Source organism: Chiloscyllium plagiosum, unplaced genomic scaffold (genome assembly GCF_037043375.1).
Source record: "Chiloscyllium plagiosum isolate Xiang-an unplaced genomic scaffold, Cpla_swu_hap1 HiC_scaffold_6, whole genome shotgun sequence".
In the NCBI taxonomy this organism is placed as follows: Eukaryota; Metazoa; Chordata; class Chondrichthyes; order Orectolobiformes; family Hemiscylliidae; genus Chiloscyllium; species Chiloscyllium plagiosum.
In genome coordinates, this window is record NW_028270144.1 from 58,329,425 (window position 1) to 58,353,642 (window position 24,218).

A 24,218-nucleotide genomic window follows, 5' to 3' on the forward strand; every position below is an offset into this window, starting at 1 on the left:
ATGCTTGCAGAAAAAGACAGCTCTGAGCATTACATTAAAATTTAGAATTAGAGTGAAGTTGAAAATGTTGTCTCAAATGGTCTTTCATGCTTATTTATATGAAAATGTGCATATAAACTTCTAAGCCATTATAAATGTAAAAAAATTTTCAAAAGCTTCAATACCAAGTATTATAATCAAAATATTGATGTTTGGATTAGTTTCTATATGCAAATGCACATCCTGGTGAAAAATCAATGTATTTCATATAGAATGTCTACGGGTTTCAAACATCTGGGGAGTGAACATTCCTCATTTATTGAACATGCTTAATATTTAATATCTCAAAATTGGCTGCTATAAACATTTTCTACAGTTTACATTACACTGTAAATTGATTCGGTATGAAAGAAGAGCAGAATGAATTATTGTTACCTCTTTGAGGATCAATTTTGAATTTTCCATGTTCATTACCAGATTTAATATTGTAAGTAATTTCGGCATTTGCACCAATGTCCTTGCTGGCAGCGTACAAAATTAAAACCTCAGTTCCCAAAGCTGTATCTTCTGCAATTGTGGCTAGATAGTCTCGCCTCTCAAAAACTGGTGGATTATCATTGATGTCCAACACAATAATAGAAACTGGAGTGAAGGATGAGAGTTTCCATGGTATTCCTTGATCTGTAGCTTTGACGGTGAGATTGTATAATGCTTGCTGCTCTCTATCCAATGCCTTTTCCAGACTGATGATTCCAGAATACTTATTAATGGAGAAAAATCCATCAGCAGAATCAACAAGTACATATTCTATGTCGCTGTTTGGGCCTAATAACAAAATGAATACTTTTTAAGTATTTCTTACAGTAGTTGAACTTCAATGACAAACTTTACACCATATCAGTAACCAGAAACACTGCTGTTTAGATTTTCACAATAATAATTACAGATGATACAGGTAACACTATGTATCATACTATGCTGAGGTAACAACATTGAGCTGAATCAACAGCCACAATCAATAACCAGAGCTACAAATTAATGTTCTGGGACATGGTTTCAAATCTCCCATGGCAGATGGTGAAAGTTTGAAAATAACTGGTCCAAACAGCAACCACGTAACCATGTACAATGTAGCTGGTTCATTAATGTCTTTCAGGGAAAGAAACCTACCATCCTTAACTGGTCTGGACTACATGTGGCTCCAGACCAACAGCAATATGGTTGACTCTTAATTGTCTCTGAAATGACCTCAAGAGCCAGTCAGTTTAAAAGCAACAATGGGTGGCTACACATGCTGGCCTTGCTAGCAGTGCCAAAATTCCATCCAAGAATGCATAACTATCATTTATTTTTATATTTATTAAAGTGCAAAACATGATTTTAAACATAAATTACATAACTATACAGAGATTAATAATAAATTAAATACTTTAGGCCATTATAAGCACCTTGTTCAGATACAGAATGATGTTTAGGAAGCAAGGCCATTAATGAATGCTCATAAGAGACTACAGAACCAAAAACTAGGTAACCATTATTTTATAAATGCAACAGACCTGCTTGGAAATTCCACAGGTGTGGAATTAAATCCTGAAAGCACAGGGATTGAACTTAATGATACAATTGTGGTTCCAGCCACTGACTGGAAAGCCAGAAACTACACAGGCATGACCATTTTCAGAAGCTGCATCCAACCTATGTCAAATCAGCCAGTTAATTACTTGCCATCTGGGTTTCCATGTCCTTACATGTAAGAAGTCCATCTTAAGACATAGTCATAGAACGTTACAGCGCAGTACAGGCCCTTCAGCCCTCGATGTTGTGCCGACCTGTGAAATTAATCTGATGCCCATCTAACCTACACCTTTTCTTATTATCCATATGTATATCGAATGCACATTTAAATGCCCTTAACCTCAGCCAGTCTAAAATTGTTCCAGGCTGGCCATTCCACACCCCTACTACTCTTTGAGTAGAGGCTTCCTATTTAATCAGAGGGCAAGTAGTCTACAGTCCCAACACAGCCAAGAGTGCTGTGTATCACTGGCCCTGTAGCATGTGTGCAGCAGAAGCTATGAAGCATGCCCAGGAATTATGTGAATGTAATCGGGTTCAGCAGGACCATTCTGGTAGATCTTGTTGAGAGATGGGCTAGTGGTGGTTACAGATGTATTGCCATGACCTTGTTCTGGGGACCTGGGTTCAAATCCCAGGAATCTGAATTCAATAAATATCTGGAATTAAGAATTTAATGGTGACTATGAATCCATTGCTGATTGTCAGAAAAACTGATCTGGTTCACTAATATCCTTTAGGAAGGAAACTACCATCCTTACTTCTCTGGCCTACATGTGACTCGAGACCCATAGTAATTGGGTTGAACTCTTAACTGCCCTCTGAACAATTAGGGCTGGGCGAAAAATGCTGCATAGCCAGCGACACTCTCATCCCGGGAATGAATGTTCAAAAAAACCCCCCAAACTATGGAACACTGAGGAAATTCATGACATATAACGGCACTTGTTCATTGATATTTAGAGAGTTGAACAGTTGGTAACTCTGACCTTTAATTAGAGATATTTGCAGTCACAAAGCTACTAGTTACTGTATTGCTTTGATCCTAGTTGATGTTACCACTGATCCCAGAATGAAATCTGGCTTGATAGATCATACTTTTAAAAAAATTGGAAGTGCCAGTACAACACTGAAAAATAAGCACACCAGACTGAAGATTTTATTTTAACATTAAAACAGAAGCTAGTGGCACAAAGGAAAAAATAGAATAAATCAAACCAAGCTATCTAAACAGAGTTTAAAAAATTCAAAATACATAGCAAAGCATAATTCCATTTGCTCACCAACATCACTTTGCAATTACTCAAAAATCAGATCCAGTTTCCTTCCCTGTCAATTTGCAGGTTTGACTTAACTATTTTATTTCCTTAGTTTCTGTCCCATGATCTGTGAACTATTTTCCATGAATTCTCACAACTGAAATTTTAGACTTTCTCAGCCTTGAATAATCAATATAGTTAGTTCTGCTGAAACATGGTAGTTCTGTTCTCATGCATTCCTGAGTTATAAGAAATTCGGGTAATAGCAGCACCACTTAAACTAATGGGGCTAGAATCGTGTTATAACCAATACAAAACAACTTCGATTATCCGACAGAGACAGGCGGGGAGTGTTTTGTTCAGATAACTGATTGTTCGGATAACTGATCGTATCACGAACAAAGGAAGCCACACTGAACATAATTATGTAAAAAAGTATGTTTACAGAGTTTTTATTTCATTCAATTGATAAAATATGCACAAACACTGGTTTTTTGCTTTAAAATTCACGTTATTTCGCAAATAAAATTACTTTTTGGCTTGGGTTTGACTGAGGTCTGTGAAATGTTTCGCTGACATTTTCCTCTATTTTATTGTGGTCCTTGACAGCAGCCGGCATCTCTCTGTTTGGTGCCGTCCTGCCGTCCAGCCGTCCAGACTAACCAAGTGTTTAGATTAGATTAGATTCCCTACAGAATGGCAATAGGCCATTTGGCCCAACGAGTCCACACCGACCCTCCAAAAAGTAACCCGTCCAGACCCATAACCCGTCTCCTAACCTATATTTACCCCTGACTAATGCACTTAACACTATGGGACAACACAAAGTGTTGTCCTTCCCTCCTCAGCAACCACCTCGCCTTTAGAGAGAGAGAGAGAGACAGGTGCAAAATACAGGGGGAGCATGAGAGCGAGGGAAGCTTTTTTTGCTGACTTCAGTTTCCATCCTCTCATCTTTTTTTTTTAAGGGTGGGGGGTAATGTTTTCCTCATGTTTCCTCCTGTCAAGTTTTCTTCCTGTTTATTTTCAATGTGCTAACTCACCATGATTTGCTCTCCTCCATCAAAAAAAAATGACATTACATTTTCTTGTCAGCTGTAAGATACTGAACTACTTTTTGTCGGGAAAAAAAAGAGTTGTCATGGAATAATGGGAGGAAAAAGCAATGAAAACGAGAAGTGCAAGTGCACTTAACTCTCTGGAGAATGAGCTGACAAAAAATTTGTTGGGTTTGCGAAATGGAGCGAGTTAATGTTGAGAGGGAATCTTGCTGTTAGAGCGCACAGCTCAGGCTTGCACCTTTGTTGTTCTTGTGTGTTCACAGTCACAAATCTTTGTCCTTGGAGAGAATAAGTGTCAGAGAGCCTTTTTATACAAAGTGTAAGACTTAACTCTAACGTCACGTCTCGAGTTTATATTTGAATTTAATTATTTATTAAAGCATACTTGCATCTATACTCCTGTTCAAATTTACAAATTGATATATTAAATGGATGAGGAATAGAATTTTCCAACTTCAGTTGAAATGCATGTACAGGGGCCTTGAATCTTGTTTGGATAATCCGAAATTTGGATAATCGATGTTTGGATAACTGAAGTTGTTCTGTGCATGCTTCAAAACTTCGCGCTTTAGAAACAGTATCCCTTATTCATCAACTGTGTTATAGCACATTTGTGTTAATGAAATGCACATTATAGCAGAACAACCTGTACAAATTTATAGCAAAACATTCCAAGTCTGGAAGTTTTATAGTCTACTCCTTCATGGAGGTAACATCCCCTTATCTGCATGAAAAAATTCCGATTCTTGACAAATAAAACTTGCCTTCAGTTATGTGCTCTCTGACACATACTAGTTTAAAATTATAGTTCTGAAAAGACTGATCTAGTTAATTATTAAACACCTCCATATGTACAGACCATATCCATATGCCACTAGTGTGAAATTCAAACACAAAAAAATTAATTGAAATAAATCATACCTCTTTTATGGGGTTGGCATAATGTGGCAAACGTTAATTATATTGTCTGACTACTGGCAATTCTATTCTATATGAAAATAAATTTTATTGGCTGTCATTTCAAGGCATTTATGAACATGATGTTTTGGAATCCACTCACCATTCTTTCTGTCACGATTGCTTCTTCTAGTTTAGGGACTACTGTATCCAAAACAATGTCAAAATGTTTCATGAGGCATTTCTGTCCAGATTACTGATTATCTCAATAATAAGATTATAATTCTGGCACCTCCAGCCTGTTGTTATACACTGGAGGTTGTTTCCATATACATGCTTTTTTTAGTTTCAGTATGAAACCAACCCCAGAAGGTTTTGCAACTTCAAACATCCCAGGACAGATATTTCCCACAATAGACCCCCACCTGTAGCTCCCATCCACACATCAATCCATCATTTGCATCCATTCATCATTAATCAAAGAATTCCTACAGTATGGAAACAGGCCCTTTGGCTCAACAAGGATAAAGTGAGGACTGCAGATGCTAGAGGTCAGAGTCAAAGAGCGTAGTGCTGGAAAAGCACAGCTGGTCAGGCAGCATCTGAGGAGCAGGGGAATTGATGTTTCAGACATAAGCCCTTCATCCGACCTGTGGGCAAAGGGGTCTGAGAGATAAATGGGAGGAGGGTGGGGTTTGGGGGAAGGTAGCTGGGAAAGCTCAACAAGTCCACACCGACTGTCCGAAGAATATCCCACCCAAACCCATTGCCCATTACTCTACATTTACCCCTGACTAATGCACCTAACCTACAGATTCCTGAACATGTGGGCAATTTAGCATGGCCAATTCATCTAAATTGCATTGTGGGAGGAAACCAGAGCACCCGGCGGAAACCCACACAGACACAGGGAGAATGTGCAAACTCCACACAGACAGTCACCTGAGGCTGGAATCGAACCTGGGGCCCTGGCGCTGTGAGGCAGCAGTGCTAACCATTGAGCTGCCATGCCGCCCCAGACACACAGAATTTATATTGTTAGGATTGAGCCCTCCACTACCACTTGATGAGGGAGCGATACTCCGAAAGCTAGTGTGCTTCCAATTAAACCTGTTGGACTATAACCTGGTGTTTGGTGATTTTTAACTTTGTACAGCCCAGTTCAATACCGGCATCTCCAAATCATGTTTATGCAAGTGGAAGATGTGCCAAATGTTCTCTTTAAGTCAGCTCAGAAGACCACTGGGTTCGTTTCTACAGGACTCACAGTGGGACATAAACATCTTATAAATTTGCGATCTATATCATTGGTTCAGAATTTCTAACCAGTGTCAGAAACTTGCAATAAAACTTTCCCAGCCCTTGTCCAGTATGGGCAACAGTGAGAAATTGTGAAGACTACAACAAGATAAAAATTGAGATTCTTAATGTCATCAAAAACAGTCCGATTTACCCCTTAAGGTTTTCAAGACTAGTTGAGAATCTTGCAAGGAAGTGGCAAGAATCTTACTTCCATGCATTTGCACTTATTAGTTGATTTTACTTCATTCTTATACGGTGAGAAACTAAATGGAGCCAATTTCCTTGAAAATCAAAATGGTTACTTAGTTGTCAATGTTTGCCTGCTGCTTTTCCATGTCTTCACGTTCATGTCCATTCACAAATGTATAATTACACATTCCATCAGCACTGACCACCTTCTTTCTCAGAAGTCAGGTCAATCCCAGAATGATTCAGAAGACACTTCAGCAGTTCAGGATAGCACTTTGTAGCTAGCTGATACCTTACATTGCAATGCTACTGCCAGGTCACTCTGTACACAGGAACACACACCCATTTTATGTGCCTGAACAGGATGTATCTCGGAGTTCTTAGCTTGCTTTCTGAACACTCACTCACCTTACCTTTACTTGGATGCACACAATTTTTTTTAGCGTGTTGCTGCTTTAATGAAAACTTATGGGTTCACAGCATCTACTCCTTGCCTTATTTCTTCGCGCAGACCGAAAGTGCGTGTCATGGTTGCCAGCACAGAGTAGTCATGGTGGTGGACTAAAATTGCCCAACAGAATTTTCAATATCCCAGACAATTCCTTCTTTGTCAGTTGCAATAGGATTTCTGCATTATTCAGATGCACACTCCAATCCACACCGATGAAACAATTACCTACTATTGGAATTTCTGGGCTACTATATGTATGTAGGAAAAATCAGTCTTTATGGACATATTAATGATTTTCACAAAATGTTGCACCAACATTGAATATGTTGATTATTGGCTTAACATCACATTCTTCTAAACCCTTTAGTGTCGACCTCAAAATAATAATTCGCACTTCAGAATCTGAAAAGATCCTCTATGTAAGATCTATCAAGGATTCTTTATCTTCCATCTGGTTCTCCAGTGGGTGAATACTGAGCTCAAATGTTTAGCTACCCATCCTGGTGTCTTGGATCTGTGCTTTTCAGGAGGGTTTCATCTCAGTTTTACATATGCTGTTTGTGTGCTGTGTAATGTACTAAGCAGAGCTTTGCTCATTCTGTGCAATTAGCTTTTGACCTTGTCACCCAGCTACTTCACCAATGTACTTGTCATAGGGAAGCTACATTTTGCATTATTTAAGCTATTCATTAGACACTTGCAACATTTTATAGGTTTATTAAAAAGGGGTGTACTACTACCTGACTTTCTTTTGTTCTCACTTTAAGAGTATATTAGACAGGTTGGCCAGTCTCAACTGAATGACTCTGGTGTTTGGCTTTCAATTAATAAATAGCGATTTAACGAAACACTGAACAGGATGGAAATTGGCCAAAAATGATTATCCCTCTTGTGGTCTTTCTGCAGATCACAAATTAATTCTGGAAAGAAAATTGATTTCAGTTTAACCTTACACAATAGTGCATAAATCTATCCGCGACACAAAATTACAGTTTTCAAAATAATGGATTAATGTTGTGCAACACAATCTTACTTCATTGTGGATTGGAATGCTCTACACAGTATTTTATTAATGGACCAATTTAAATTAAGCCTAGATTCCAGTCGATAGACTCCCATTGCTTTGCTGATATTTTGTTTCGTCTCAGATGTGGAGGTAATTTGCTTTTGGACTGATTCAAGTGTCAGCTGCACACATAATGCTCCAAGTTTCAGTTTGGAAGCAGTAAAATTGAGGTTAATATTAACAAAATCACATTGCACCCCGACCTTGCCTCTTATAAAACTCCAAACTACATATGAATGCCTATGACTTCATTTGTGAATAAACAGAGAAAATGATAAATATTGCTAGCTACATTGCCATAGATTAAGTACTGGAAAGAAGCTATATGGAAGAAAGAGCTCCCTCACAGCTGTTACATTCTAGTCCACAGATGCTGTTTACATGTTTTAAATGGTGCAAGATCCCAATAGGGTGTTAATGATAGCTCTATTTCAACTTGAAAAATTATATAATGATCAACTTTGATTCAATTATAAGACACTTAGTTATGAGGTAAATGATAAATATTTATTTAGATCACAATTAGCAAATAAAATTCCATTTTTTTTTAAACAGAAGTTTGATTTCACCTGAGATTTTTAATTTGACACTATCCAGTTAATTGAAAATAACTGTAGGTGTTCCGAATCCATTTACAGGCATTATGTCAAGAATGGTTATGTTAACTTGAAAGAAGAACTAAAATTTGGAAGAAAACCAAATTAAGATTTTAACCAGGTTCCAACCATTCAAAGTGTACATATGTTTCAAATACTTACCTTTATGGTTTAATATAAAGTACAGAGCTGCAATGAGTCTCTAAAGTGTAAGTCTTAATGTTTACCAAACAAAAAAAAGTAATTCTTTGACCTCAACCTAAACTTTAATTCCCAATCATTTTACCAGGATGTTGCCTGGTATGGAAGGAAAATCGTATGAGGAAAGACTGAGGCACTTGGGGCTGTTTTCACTAGAGAAAAGAAGGTTTAGGGGTGACTTGATTGAGGTGTACAAGATGATTAGGGGGTTAGATAGGGTCAGTATGAACCTTTTCCCGCGTATTGAGTCGGGTATTACAAGGGGGCATAGCTTTAAATTAAGGGGGGGTAGATATAGGACTGATGTTAGGGGTAGGTTCTTCACTCAGCGAGTCGTTAGTTCATGGAATGCCCTGCCAGTAACAGTGGTGGACTCTCCCTCTTTATGGGCATTTAAGAGGGCATTGGATAGGTATATGGAGGATAGTGGGTTAGTGTAGTTTAGGTGGGCTTGGATCGGCGCAACATCGAGGGCCCAAGGGCCTGTACTGCGCTGTATTCTTCTATGTTCTATGTTCTATGTATTGCTTGTAGTAAGGAAATGTGTGAAAAAGTGGATTCGATTGTTGACTGCGCCTGTTCCATTTATCTCTTGCAGAAGACACATATTAATCTGAGATTAAATGATTGTATCAATAAACAGATCAGTGTTTGCTATCCTCATTATCTCATCACAATTTCCTGTATATAAACTCATAGGGCACTACTCATAATCACATTAGAAAATACTATTCTATTCTGCATTTGGTGAATACACTTATGAATGGTGAGAGAAATATTAGAGGTACTCTGTTTATATTGACAGTGTAGTATTATTTAGGTCAGTGGGCTAAGTATGTTTGTTTTTTTTAACCACAATGTTGAGTAGCGTTCAACTCAGTAGCTGGCATTAAGTATTAATTTCAATCAAAATAAATGTTTGTAATTTTTAACAAACCAGGGCATTGGTAGTACAATGGGAAATTCCTTTGCCTGATCAGACCCTATTATATCAAATGCCAACTTCCAGCCTCCAAAATCAGCCCTTTCATGATTTACAATTGACAAGTTCTCATTGTTGGTTTAAAATAATTTACATCTCTTCCCACTTAGTTTACCAAACACATTCCATTAGATGCTCACAGAAAATAGTATCATCTGCTGTCAGGTCAGCATCCCTCTGAAGTTAGTACTAGGGCAACAGCTCTTAAAACAGACAACAATAACACAGACCACTGAATACCCGATATCAGCTGCCAAGCAGGGATTTCACTTTTGAACTATTACATCATCTTAACCCTCCCTCAAAAATATTCATCAATTTCAAAAACAATCATACAAGAGTTAAGCAGATACATATCTTGCTATTATGATCAATGCTTTAAATTAGGGAAAAAAATTCATTGCTTTGTTATGCTAATTAGAATGAAAACATCATTGTGCTAACAAACCCACTTAAATATACTTTTTGAAAATTCATTTGTGGGATGTGGATGGCACTGGCTGGCCCTGTCCCTCGATGGTGGTGAGCTGCTTTCCTGAAATGCTGCAGTCCACTTGCCTGTGGGTTGACTCATAATGCCAGTAAGGAGGGACTTCCAGGGTAGTGAACCAGTGACAGTGAAGGAACGGCAAGTCAGGAATGAGTGACTTGGAGGGAACTTGAAGGTGGTGGTGTAATCATACGTCTGCTGCCCCTGCCCTTCTAAATGGAAGTGGTTGTGCATTTGGAAGGTGCTGTCTGAGGATCTTTGGTGAGTTTCTGCAGTGCATCTTGTAGATAGTACATGCTGCTACTACTGAATGCCAGTGGTGGAGGAAGAGGACGCTTGTGGATGTAGTGCCAATCAAGCAGGCAGCTTTGTTCTGGATGGCGGAGGAGAAAGTGAGGACTGCAGATGCTGGAGATCAGAGCTGAAAATGTGTTGCTGGAAAAGCGCAGCAGGTCAGGCAGCATCCAGGGAACAGGAGAATCGACGTTTCGGGCATAAGCCCTTCTTCAGGGCTTATGCCCGAAACGTCGATTCTCCTGTTCCCTGGATGCTGCCTGACCTGCTCCGCTTTTCCAGCAACACATTTTCAGCCTTGTTCTGGATGGCGTCAAGTTTCTTAAGCATACTCATCCAGGCAAGTGGGAAGTATGCTATCACACTCCTGACTTGTGCCTTGTAGATGATGGACAGGCTTTGGGGAGTCAGGAAGTAAGTTACTTGTCACCGTATTCCTAGCTTCTGACCTGCTCTTATAGCTACTGTGTTTATGTGGTTCTGGTCAATTATAACTCCAAAAATGTTGACAGTGGGGGATGCATTGGTGACAACAGCATTGAATGTCAAGGGGTGGTGCTTAGATTGTCTCTCATTTGCAATGGTCATAACCTGGCATTTGTGTGGCATCAATGTTACTTACCACTTGTTTGCCCAAACCCGGATTTGCACTTGGACATGGACTGCTTCAGTATTTGAGGAGTCACGAATGGTGCTGAACATTGCGCAATCATTATTGAACATCCCCACTTCTGATGTTATGATGGAGGGAAGGTCATGGATGAAGTAGCTGAAGATGGTTGGGCCTAGGACACTACCCTGAGGGACTCTTGCAGAGATATCCTAGGGCTGAGATGACTGACCTCCAACAACCATGACCATCTTCCTACATGTCAGGCATGATTTTAACTATGGGAGAGTTTGCCCCTGGATTCCCATTGATTCCAGTTTTGTCAGGACTCCTTGATGCCACACTTGATCAAATGCAGCCTTGATGTCAAGGGTTATCACTCCCACTTCACTTCTGGAACTCAGCTCTTTTGTCCATGAATGGACCAAGGCTGTAATGAGGTCAGAAGCTGAGTAGCCCTGGCAGAACCCAAACTTGACATCACTGAGCAAATTATTGCCAAGCAGGTGCTGCTTGATAGCACTGTTGATAACACCTTCCATCACTTTACTGATGACCGAGAGTAGACTGATGGGATGATAATTGGCTGGGTTGGATTTATCCTGCTTTTTATGTACAGGACATACTTGGGCAATTTTCGACATTGTCAGGTTGATGCCAGTGTTGTTACTGTACTGGAACAGCTTGGCTAGGGGAGCGGCAAGTTCTAGAGCACAAGTCTTCAGTACTATTATTGGGATGTTGTCATAGCCTTTGCAGTATCCAGTGACTCCAACAGTTTCTTGATATCACATGGAGTGAATTGAATTTGCTGTAGACACGTATCTGTAATGCTGGGGACTACTGGAGGAGGCCAAGCACTCAGCATTTCTAGCTGAAGATTGTTGCAAAAGCTTTCGCCTTATCTTTTGCACTGATGTGCTGGGTTCTTCCATCATTGAGGAAAGGAGATATTTGTGGAGCCTCCTCCTCCAGTGACTGCTCACCTCTACCTCGGAACAGTGTGTGTTGTCTCCACTTTATGAAGCAAGTAATCAACCTTCATTGCCACATTAGAAACCTCAGAGCACCACAAAGGTAGTACAAGGTGACTGTAGTACAAAGGTGATTGTAGCCCTTAATTTCTTTGCATCTGGATCCTTCCAGTCTGGAGCAAACAATATCTGGTACATCTCCCAATTTGACTCCAGCTGCTGTATTAGGGAGGTGATGGATCATTTTTATTTAAGGCAAGGGGACTTCAATGTATTTTCTGTCAAGAGAGAAAAGTAGTAGCAACAGGTCTGTGGGTTTGTCTGGACAGTAAGCTTTTGCACATACAGGACAAAAATGGACTACATACAAAGAGATAGTGGGCAGGGCAGCATAATGCTGAATATGTAACTGATGTAGAGCCCATGCACCCCACATCATGGTGGCGCATGTCTCCTAGCCTGGCAGGCATTTCCTTTCTGAATTCATCTGTTGTGTGCTCAATATTTCTGTCATTACATGAAATGGAATGTAGTTGCTGGATAGTCTACCTGATAGTTGGCTTACTGCTCCACTCTGCCACCCAGCCACATGTAAAAACACAAGCACAATGAGAAGCATACAGTCATTTAAAACATCAGAGAGCTAACCATGCGAGTACTGAAACAAGAGTTCCACTACCTACACCATTCTGGCTGACCACTCTGATACTCTCTGAAGTAATGTGCGGAGTTTGGTCTCCTCATCTGAGGAAGGATGTTGTGGCTATGGACGGAGTGTAACTAAGGTTTAGCAAATTGATTCTTGGGATGGCAGGACTGACTGGATCGATTATGACTATATTCACTGGAGTTTAGAATGAGGGGGAATCTCATGGAATTCTATAAAATTCTAACAACTAGACGCTAAACGTGGAAGGATATTCCTGATGATCGGGAATTCCAGAACCAGTGGTCACAGACTAAAGATACAGGACAGTCTATTTAGGACTGAGATGAGAGGAAATTTCTTCATATAGAGAGTGGTGAGCCTGTGGAGTTCTCTGCCACAGAAAGCAGTTCAGACCAAAACATTGAATGTTTTCAAGAAGGATTTAGATGTGTTCATATGACGTAGAGGGTCAAAGGGTGTGGGCAGAAAGCAGGAGCAGGGTACAGAGTTGAATGACCAGCTGTGATCATAGTAAATGGCAGGACAGGCGCAAAGGACTGAATGGCCTGCTCCTGCTCCAAATTTCTAGGTTTCTGTAGAATGGTGAGTGAATGGCTGTTGATTCTCAGTTTTCAAAACTGCAGGTGGTCCTGGGGGATAGTCGAGCAGCCCTGGTTCTACAAGACCCACTATCAGACTATACTAACCCAGCATTGATGGCAATCGTGTTGACATGCAGGCAATCTGACAGTAGCAGCATTGGCAGAGTTGTGAAAGCATGAACATTGTCTTTTTCTAAAAGGGCAGCACGTTGCAGCTCTGTAAATCGACCACTTGACCAAGCAAGTCCTCAGGTCATCCATGTGATCTGCTAAACCTCTGACTGCAGAACTGCCATGAATGATTATGAGGGATTTGGCATCAGCAGTCTGAACTTGCATGGCAACATAATCTCAATCTGTGCTTCCACTGTAGCACTTAGATATTAAGAGGCTAAGCTTCCATTTTGCAATGGATAGCGAGACATCACTTAACAGATGCTGCATCATGGCAAAAGTGAGGACTGTAGATGCTGAAGATCAGAGTCTGGATTAGAGTGGTGCTGGAAAAGCACAGCAGGTCAGGCAGCATCCGAGGAGCAGGAAAATCGACGTTTCAGGCAAAAGCCCTTTTCCTGATGAAGGGAAGGTTACTTTTAGGTACTTTTTGCTTGTGCAGTATAAACTGAAGTTAATTGGAAATGGTGCAAATTCTTTTCTATTGACAGAATTTAATTCTCAGCAGTTTGTAAAACACCCAGTTTCTCCTGTTTGTATTTTGATAGAATCAGGCAAGGTGGCTTGTCAGATCAAATAATAATCAAAGGATCTAATGGAATATTTGACCTAATAGAAAGAACAATTTCTACAAACAGAGAGAAAAAAAATCATAAGTTAAATCAGAACTTGGTTACATTTAGGAGGATGTGTGGAGACTTAATTTAATAAAGTCAGTTAGAATGGGGTGAAAGTTAAAACTATCTGCATTAAAGTATCCACATTTTTTGGACGCAAAAAAAATCAGAGCAGGAGTAAGTCATTCAGTTTATAAAGCCTTTTCCACCATTCAACATGATCATGGCTGATCCTCTATTTCATTATCATACCCTCACTCTTTCCCCATACTCCTTGATCAGTTGGCTTCTAGAAATCTATTTCTTTTTAAAACATATTCAATGATTTGGCCTCCTCAGGATTCTGTAATGTATATTTCCAACAGCTATCGAACTTCTTAGTCAAGACTTTCTCCTCATCTCAGACCAAATTGCCCTATCCTGTAACTTGAAATTGTGACCCCCTTGCCTGAAGTCCCCATCCAGGAAAAAGATCATCCTTGCATCTAGTCAGGGCAGCCCCACCAGAATTCTATATGTTTAAAAAAGATTCCTTCTGATTTTTCTAAGCTCCAGTGAATACAAGCTCAGTCAACTCAAACAAATAAATGGCCTATGCCTGCTTCTATGTTTTTATATAGTAAATCTGTCATCTCAGGAATCAGTCTGATAAACCTATTCTACACTCCCTCTATGACAAGTAAATCTTTTCTTAGGTAAGACCACCAAGAATGCACACCATAATCCAGGCATGGTCTCAGAAATGTCCTGTAGAGCTGCAGTAAAATTGCTTGCTCTTATGCAAACCTTCTTTCAAGAAAGGTCAAAATCCATTTGTCTTTTTAACTACCAGCTTCACCTTCATGCTTGTTTTCATTGACTGGTGTACACACAGCTGATTTTGTATATTAACACTTCACAAAACCTCACAATTTGAATAACACTCTACCATTCTGTTTATCCTACTGAAGTGAACAACTTCACATTTATCCAGATTTAATTGCATCTGCTTTGTATTTGATGATTTACTCAATTTATGTAAACTGCTTTGAAGCCTCTTTACATCCCCTCACTACTCCCACCTTGTTTTGGGTCATTATCAAGCATAGAAATATTTCCTTTGATTTTGTCGGCTAAATCATTGATACATATTACGAATAGAGTCAAGATTATAGTGTTGGAAAAGCGCAGCAGGTCAGGCAGCATCCGAGGAGCAAGAAAATCACCGTTTCAAGCTCACTCCTGATGAAGGGCTTTTGCCCGAAACGTTAATTTTCTTGCTCCTCAGATGCTGCCCGACCTGCTGCGCTTTTCCAGCACCACTTTAATCTTGACTCTAATCTCCAGCCATCTGAGTACACACTTTCACATATTGCGAACAGCTAGGCACAAGCACTGACCTCTACTGTGTTGCACTTGCCATTACCTTCCAGTCCAGAAAAGATCCATTTATTCCTACACTCTGCTTCTTGTTTGTTAAACAATTCCTATCACTAATTCCACATTTTTTGATTTTACACACTAACCTCTGAGATGGGATTTTATCAGAAGCTTTCTGAATATCAAATTACATTATTGGCTTTTCCATATGTATTCTACTAGTTACATCCTTAAAAAGCTTCAGTAGTTCAGTAGGTTTGTCGAACACGTTTCCCTTCATATATCCATATTGATTTAGTGTAATATTGTATACATTATCTAATAATAGTTGAAATTTTACAAGGGCCCAGTTATCATATCTTTATAATACATTAGTATTTTCCTTACCACTGATGTTAAACTAACTGGTCCTTAATTCTATTTTCTCCTGTTTGAAATAGTGGGGTTATATTTGCGACCCTTGAATCTGCTAGGACTGTTCAAAAATCATCAGAAATTTGGAAGATAATAATGATCAAGGGTCGGCACAACATCGTGGGCTGAAGGGCCTGTTCTGTGCTGTACTGTTCTATGTTCTATGAATGCATCCGGTATTTTTGTGGCCACCATTTAACATCATGGGGTGTAGATTATCAGGCTGAAAGAACTTATCAACTTTCAGTCCCATTAATTTCTCCAGCACCTTTTTCTCCTAATATTAAACTACTTCAATTCCTTTTTCCTGCCAACATAAGATTGAAGTTGTATTTTATTGGTCTGCCATTTCATTGTACTCCATTATCACCAGCAGTTCTTTTAGATGGCTGTATCATATGAATAAATGTAAATTCAGGATTCTCTGATGCAATTTATATCCATAAGAATTTTTAACATATGGAAGATTGTAAATCTTATTCAGCATTCAATCTACTGAATAAAGATTGATTTCAAAACCTGACGAAAAACAGTACTTAAATGGTTGCTGTTGTACTTTCTGGATTTTTGATGATTCATTTTGAGCTTAGCGAGCACTTGTTTGATTTTTCTTGCCTTCTCAGTATAAATAAGAATTGATGTATGGCACACATGCTTTCCTTACTTCATGACTTTGGATGGAAGAAGAGTTGCAGAATCATTAGCAGCAATCTTAAAAACAAAGGAAAGCAGCAGTGGAGGATTCTGCTCAGTATGCAGTCTAGGCTGGGAGCCTAGCACCCATGCACACGTTGAAACATTTGCCAAAATATTGTTTGATTGACTGCTCTGGCTCGGTCATATATTCTGCGAATTGCACAATATTTATTTACACAAGATAAAGAAGTTGAGGTAGTTTTTGCTCTTAATATCTTAAAGGGCCTGGATTATTAACCAATTTATTGGGCTACAGCAAAATCACCTTTTATGAAGCTTTTCAAACTTTGATTAGAACCAATGAAGGTTTAGTCACAATAATGAAGGTTTGAATGCGCAAATAGGCATAGATGTGTTGTAGTTTCTTCTGCAGATTATGAAGCATCATGGTGGATGGGGAGGACATGGGTAAGACCTTTTGAACTTACTCTTTGAAAGCTTTTCTCATTCAGACTATAGTACATAATCCTTCTGAGGTCAAATGAAATGCAAGTCCTTTTAAGTCTAGCTTAATTCTATGAAAATTGCAGAAGAGAATTGTACCATCAAGGCTGGAAGTACAAGGAGCTCACTGGTAACTTGAACCAATCATACCATTGATGTATGTACATTGGTGAAAATTGGGACCCTGAATTGGTCCTAGCCACATCTTTCATACTGCCACAGATTCTCCCTGATTCCACAAAAATCCAACCCATTGAATATCCATACTCAGAGTACATAACTTTTGTCATTTATGATCTACCATTGAAGAAAGGATAAGAAAGAACAAAGAATAAGAGCCATAGAATATCGAGAGAACCTGACAATGTCTTATATAAAAACAAGCTACTTCTTAATAACCAGTGTTCAGTGCTTCCAGCATTCTGGCTTAAACTTTAGTCCAGTAACCAGGTTGCACTCTATACGAATTCATTTAGACAACAAGTATGTGCAGACTACTGGATTATGGGTGATGTCAGAATTAAACTACATTCGTTTCACAAATTCTATGTGCATTGACATATACTTACTTCTTAGCAGGTATCATTGAATAACGCTCAGCAAACTGTACTCAGTGCAGTTTGGTGTTTGCTGGTCAGCAGAGACAGGATGGACCGAAAGCCCTGTTTCTATGCTGCATGATGCTATGATTCTATGACAGAACGCTGATTTTTCATTTCATTAACCCAGAGAGGCTGGCGTGAATTGTAACAGGCTGAGACCAACTAAACTGCAGTGCACATTTTGCGGGTGGATACAGTAAACAACTGCAAGGGTTTGAATTCATTTCAATCATTTAAAATGTGCCCTTGTTTAAATTGCAAAACTCAGTTTTCTGCAATTTGGTAATAATATAAAATGAAAAAATGAGTCTCCATCAATCCAGGATGTACAGCACCATAGTGATTTTAATGTTCCTGTCTCTCATTAATCACAAGACTGATTAAAGAGTAAACTTCATTTGTAAAGTTGGACAAAACTGGTTTTCAGTTAGGTTCTTGGTATAATATTGAAATTTTACTGTTTTTTACATTAGATTAGATTACTTACAGTGTGGAAACAGGCTCTTCGGCCCAACAAGTCCACACCGACCCTCTGAAAAGCAACCCACCCACACCCATTCCCCTACATTTACTCCTTCACCTAACATTACGGGTAATTAAGCATGGCCAATTTACCTAACCTGCACATTTTTGGAATGTGGGAGGAAAACTGGAGCACCCAGAGGAAACCCACACAGACACAGGGAGAATGTGCAAACTCCACACAGACAGTTGCCTGAGGTGGGAATTGAACCCGCGTCTCTGGCGCTGTGAGGCAGCAGTGCTAACCACTGTGCCACCCATTAATTATGGTCAAAGTCTACTATTCCACATTATGCATGAAACATTTGCAGTTTAACATGAAATCATGTTCCATATACTTGGGTTTGGAAAATAGAGTTCACAAAAACTTCAGAACCAAACGTTAGAAAATGACGATGTAAAAATAAACAAAGGCTTTGAACACAGTTGCTTAAAGATCTTGTCCTTAATATTAATTTCCCAAAGGCCAGAACAGATGTTAAATCCTAAAAAACAATGTTATCCACAACTCCGTGAACACACACCTATTGCTGCTTTTACAGTAGTAGATAGTGAGTTGTGCAAGTGCCCTATGTGTAGGAGTAGGGAGCATCATTGAGATGTTGAGAACACAAGGCAGCAGTTGTACAATTTAAAGCTGAAGTTAAACTTAACCAGCTGTATTTGTTATCAATGACCACTAGATGGCATGATGATGTATGCACAGAAACACACCATTACTGTGGTGTGTCCATCAGTGGCCAGGGCAGAAACAAACATGTGATGGACACAAACATAGAGTCATACACATCTATAGCACAGAAACAGACCCATTGGTCCAAGTTGTCCATGCTGACCAAATATTCTAACAATCTAATCCCATTTATCAGCATTTGGCCCATATCCATCTAAAATCTTCCTATTCATATACACATCCAGATACCTTTTAAATGCTGTAATTGTACCTGCCTCCTCAACTTCATCTGGCAGTTCATTCCGTACACACACCACCCTCTGCGTGAAAGTATTGCCCCTTAGGTCCCTTTTATATCTTTCCCCTCTCACCCTAAACCTATGCCCTCTAGTTGTGGATTCCCCCACACCAGAGAAATGATCTTGTCTATTTATCCTATATGTCCCTCATGATTTTATAAATGTCTATAAGGTCACCCCTCAGCCTCTAACACTCTAGGGAAAATAGCCCCAGGCTATTCAACTACTTCCTGTAGCGTAAATCCTCCAACCCTGGCAACATCCTTGTAATATTTTTCTGAACCCTTTCAGGTTTCACAACATCCAAGACCAGAATTGCACAAAATATTCCAAAAGTGGCCTAACCAATGTCCTATACAGTAGCAACATGACCTCCCAACTCCTGTACTCAATGCTCTGACCAATAAAGAAAAGCATATCAAACACCTTCTTCATTATCCTATCTACCTGCGACTCTATTTTCAAGGAACTATGAACCCCACTCCAAGGTCTCTTTGTTCAGCAACACTCCCCAGGACCTTACCATTAACTATATAAGTCCTGCTCTGATTTGTTTTCCAAAATGCCGCACTTTGAATTTATCTAAAGTAAACTCCATCTGCCACTCCTCAGCCCATTGGCCCATATGATCAAGATGCTTCACTGTACACTACACCTGCAAATTTGGTGTCGTCTGCAAACTTATTAACTGTATCTCCTATGCTCACATATAAATCATTTATATAAATGACAAAAAGTAGTGGACCCAGCATCAATTCAAACACTGATCACTGGCTTTCAATCCAAAAGCAACCCTAAGCACCCTTCCACTGACATACTCATCCGTTTGGCTGAACTGGTCCTCACTCTCAATTCTCCTTTGAATCCTCCCACTTCCTCCAGACCAAAGGGGTAGCCATAGACAGCCGCATATTGGTCCCAGCTATGCCTGTCTCTTTGTTGGTTACAGGGAACAGTCCATCTTCCGCAGCTACGCCGGCACTATTCCCCACTTTTTCCTCCGCAACATTGATAACTGTATCAGCGCCATCTCATGCTTCCATGAGGAGGTTGAACATTTCATCAACTTCACTAACACCCCCACCCCGACCTTAAGTTCACCTGGATCACCTTGAATACTTGCCTCCCCTTCTTGGACTTCTCCATCTCCTTTAATGGTGACTGACTCAACACGGACATCTACTACAAACCCACCAACTCCTACAGCTACCTGGATTACACCGACTCCCACTCTGCCTTCTGTAAAAATGCTATCCTTTATTCCCAACTCCTCTGCCTCTGCAGTGTCTGCACCCAGGTGGACCAATTCCACCACAGAACATACCAGATGGCCCCCTTCTTCAAAGATCGCAATTTCCTCTCTCATGGGGGTCGATGACACCCTCTAGTGCATCTCATCCACTTCCCGCACCTCTGCCGTCAAACCTCTGAACCCCACCCTTCAAACTGCAACAAGGACAAACCTCCCCGACTCTCCACCCCACCAACCTCCGGGTACATCATATCATCCTCCGCCATTTTTGCCACCTACAAACAGACCCCATCATGAGGGAGATACTTCCCTCCCCACTACTATTCGCGTTCCTTCCGCGAATCGCTTGTCAGGTCCACGTCCCCTAGCAACCCACTCTCCCCTCCCAGCACCTTAGCCTGCTACCGCAAGAATTGCAAAACCTGCGCCCACACCTTCCCCCTTACCTTCATCCAAGGCCCCAAAAGGAGCTTTCCACATCCGCCAGAGATTTACCTGCACTTCCACACATGTCATTTACTGTATCCATTGCTCCTGATGTCGTCTTCTCTACATTGGGGAGACAGGATGCCTACTTAGGGATCTCTTCAGAGAATGTTTCCAGGGCACATGGACAAAACAACCCCATCTCCCCGTGACTGACACTTTGACTCCCCCTCCCACTCTGCCAAGTACATGCAGCTCCTGGACCTCCTCCATTGCCAAACCCATACCACCCTCCAACTACATGGGATCAATGTGGATTTCACTAGTTTCCTCATTTCTCCTCTTCCCCTGACCTTATCCCAGATTCAACCTTCCAACTGAGCATCGCCTTCTTGAGCTGTGCAACCCGCCCATCTTCCTTCCCACCTATCCGTTCCACCCTCCTCTCCGACCTATTACTTTCACCCCCACCTTCATCTACCTATCACATTCCCAGCTACCTTCCACCCAGCCCTACCCCCTCCTATTTATCTCTCAGCCCCCCCCGGCCCACAAGCATCATTCCTGATGAAGAGCTTATGCTCAAAACGTCGATTCTCCTGCTCCTCAGTTGCTGCCTGACCAGCTGTGCTTTTCCAGCACCATACTCTCGACTCTGAAAAACAACCCTCTGTCTTTTACCTTCTCGCCAGTTCTGTATCCAAATGGCTTGTTCTCCCTGTGTTCCATGAGACCTAACCTTGTTCTCAAGTCTCCCATGAGGAACCTTGCGAACGCCTTACTGACATTCATATAGATCATATCCAAAACTTTGACCTCATCAATCCTCTTCGAAAAACTTAATCAAGTTTGTGAGACATGATTTCCCACACACAAAGCTATGCTGACTATGCCCAATCGGTCCCTGCTTTTCCAAATACACATAAGTTTTGTCCCTCAGGATTCCCTGCATCAACTTGCCCACCACTGACGTCAGGCTCACCGGCCTATGGTTCCCTGGCTTTTCCTTACCACCTGTCTTAAATAGTGGCACCACATTAGCCAACATTCAGTCTTCCGGCACTTATCCTGTGATTATCAATGATACAAATATCGCAGCAAGGGCCCCAGCAATCACTTCCCTAGCTTCCCAGAGTTCTAGGGTACACCTGATCAAGTCCTGGGGATTTATCCACTTTTATGCGTTTCAAGACATTCAGAACCACCACCTCTGAAATATGTACGTTTTTCAAGATGTCACCATCTATTTCTCTACATTCTAGATCTTCCATGATCTTGTCCACAGTAAACACAGATTTAAAATACTCATTTAGTATCTCCCCCACCTTCTGCGGTTCCATAAATAGGCTGCCTTGCTGATCTTGGAGGGGCCCTATTCTCTCCCTAGTTACCCATTTGTCCTTAATGACATGTGAGCATTGGCTATCTGTCAGAAGCAGGACATCATCTTTCTTGCTGAGCATGTTGCTATAGAATAACATACCAAAGAGATTGCTTGTTTTTGGTGTGTGATAAACTTTGAAGAATTTTTTAAACCCTGTATGGAATTGCTAACATTTGCTGTCTATTCTTGTATCAGAAGGCAGGAAGGTATTGATATTTCTTGTTACTTATTCAGTTAAAGTATTGCTTGTATCTGACAAAGCCTGGATCATTTAAAAACCTAGTTTCATTTTATTTGATAGAAATAAATGCTTTATGTAATTAAAAAGAAAAGACAGATTGAGAACTCCTGATGACATCATCATGCTCATGAGAATGTAAATCCGAGTTGACCTGAGTGGACACGTATGGCTGCGAATGTCATTTGTGCATGTGCAGATCCATATTGGCCACTGGCATACTGTCACACTAAATGACATCACAGAAGTCATCTGTGCAAGTGTGGGGTGTGGCCATCTTTGACACTGGTTAAGTTCACAGTATACATTCCCCAATGTCAGTTAGATTACCAGAAAAATCTAATAGTAAAAGGAAGACAGAAGCTGTTGACTTCAAAAGGTATGTGCTTGTTGTAGTAAGGTAGAATGGGACAATTAGTGGATTTAATCAAATTTTTGAATTTGTGACAACCTAAGAACAGTAGGGCTTGACTGACAACACATTAACCCCAGTGAGTTGTGATACGAGACCAAAACTACACAAATTATTCCAGATGTGGTCTCACCAATACCTTCATTAAATGAAACTTAAATTAACATGTTTATGTTCAATTACTCACATAAAAAAAGGATAGTACTCTATTAGCCTTCTCAGTTATTTGTTGTATTTGCATACTACATTTGAGCAACTCATTTTCTACAAGTTCTAGATTCTTCTGCACCTCAGAATTTTGCAACCATTCTTCTTTTAAGTAATACTCTATTTTTCATTCTTCCTGACAAAGTAAACAACTTCATATTTCCCTACATTATACTCCACTTGCTAGATGCTTGCCTGCTCACTCAACCCATTATGTCCATATATTGTCCTTTTCACAATATATTTTTCTATTTCACACTACTCATCTAAGTCATGATACAAATTGTAAAAAGCTGATGATCTAGTATAGACCTTTCATATCTCCATTCATCACATTCTTTCAGTCAGCAAAACACCCATTTATGCACACACTGCATCCAGGCATTCAGCCAATCCTCTATCCTTGCTAATATGTTATTCCTATCCTATGAACTCTGACTTTGTGCAATAACCATTGTCAAAAACGTTCTGAAAACTCATTTACTATTTCAGCACACTGCTCACTTGTGGTGCATTTTAAGTGGAGGAGAGGCTTTGGAAGTCAGAAGGTGAACTACCTACTACAGAATACCCAGCTTGTAACTTGTTCTATTTGCTATGGCATTTACACAGTGGTTCAGCTTTATAAGCTTTTATAGTCTTTGAAGAGTTCTAAGTTGTGATTTAATTTCAACTATTAATATAAAAATTTTGAAAAATCTCAAGGGTAGTAAAGTGCTAAATTGATTCCAATGAAGTAGTTCTTAATTATAGGGATCACATATTTGTCAATGGTGCTTGTGCTTGGTGAAACTAAATAAATAAATATACATGTATATACTTTAAACGTGGCACTGCCACAATAACTTACCATATGCTATGCAAGGATTTTCAGGTCAACTACTGGCACACAATATAGTACTAAGAAGTAAGATTATGAATAGGATTTCAGTCTAATTCTCGGCTAAGGAGTAGCTGTGTGGTTTAAAACATAAAGGCAGCCAAAAGTTACTAAAATTCATTGTTAATGTGAGAAGCTTGTTAAGAAAGAAAATAAGCAATGTACATCTTGTAGCATCTAAAGAATGGTTTAATAAGGTATATGGATAACCTATTGGTTAGATGATGTGGAGATGCCAGTGTTGGATTGGGGTGGACAACATCCTAAGTCACATGACACCAGGTCATAGTCCAATAGGTTTGTTTAAAATACAATCTTTCAGAGCACTCTGCTCTCTGCTACTCTATAAGCAGGTGTTGTGTGACTTCTGACTGAGTGGAAATGCTATAAACATATGTTGCTTATGTAGGTTATGAATTTCCTGGTATTATTCTAAAAATTA

At 40.0% G+C, this 24,218-nt stretch overlaps 1 protein-coding gene across 9 annotated transcripts in view; it reads right to left on the reverse strand.

The window, feature by feature from the left end:
- LOC122550578 (protocadherin Fat 3-like) overlaps nt 1-24,218 on the reverse strand; it is an 801,871-nt gene that overhangs the window by 109,357 nt on the left and 668,296 nt on the right. For all 9 annotated transcript variants that reach the window (XM_087988029.1, XM_087988032.1, XM_087988030.1 and 6 more), the window contains one exon: nt 415-804. In XM_087988029.1, coding sequence (XP_087844155.1) covers nt 415-804 — 390 coding nt within the window. The remainder of the gene's footprint in view (nt 1-414; nt 805-24,218) is intronic.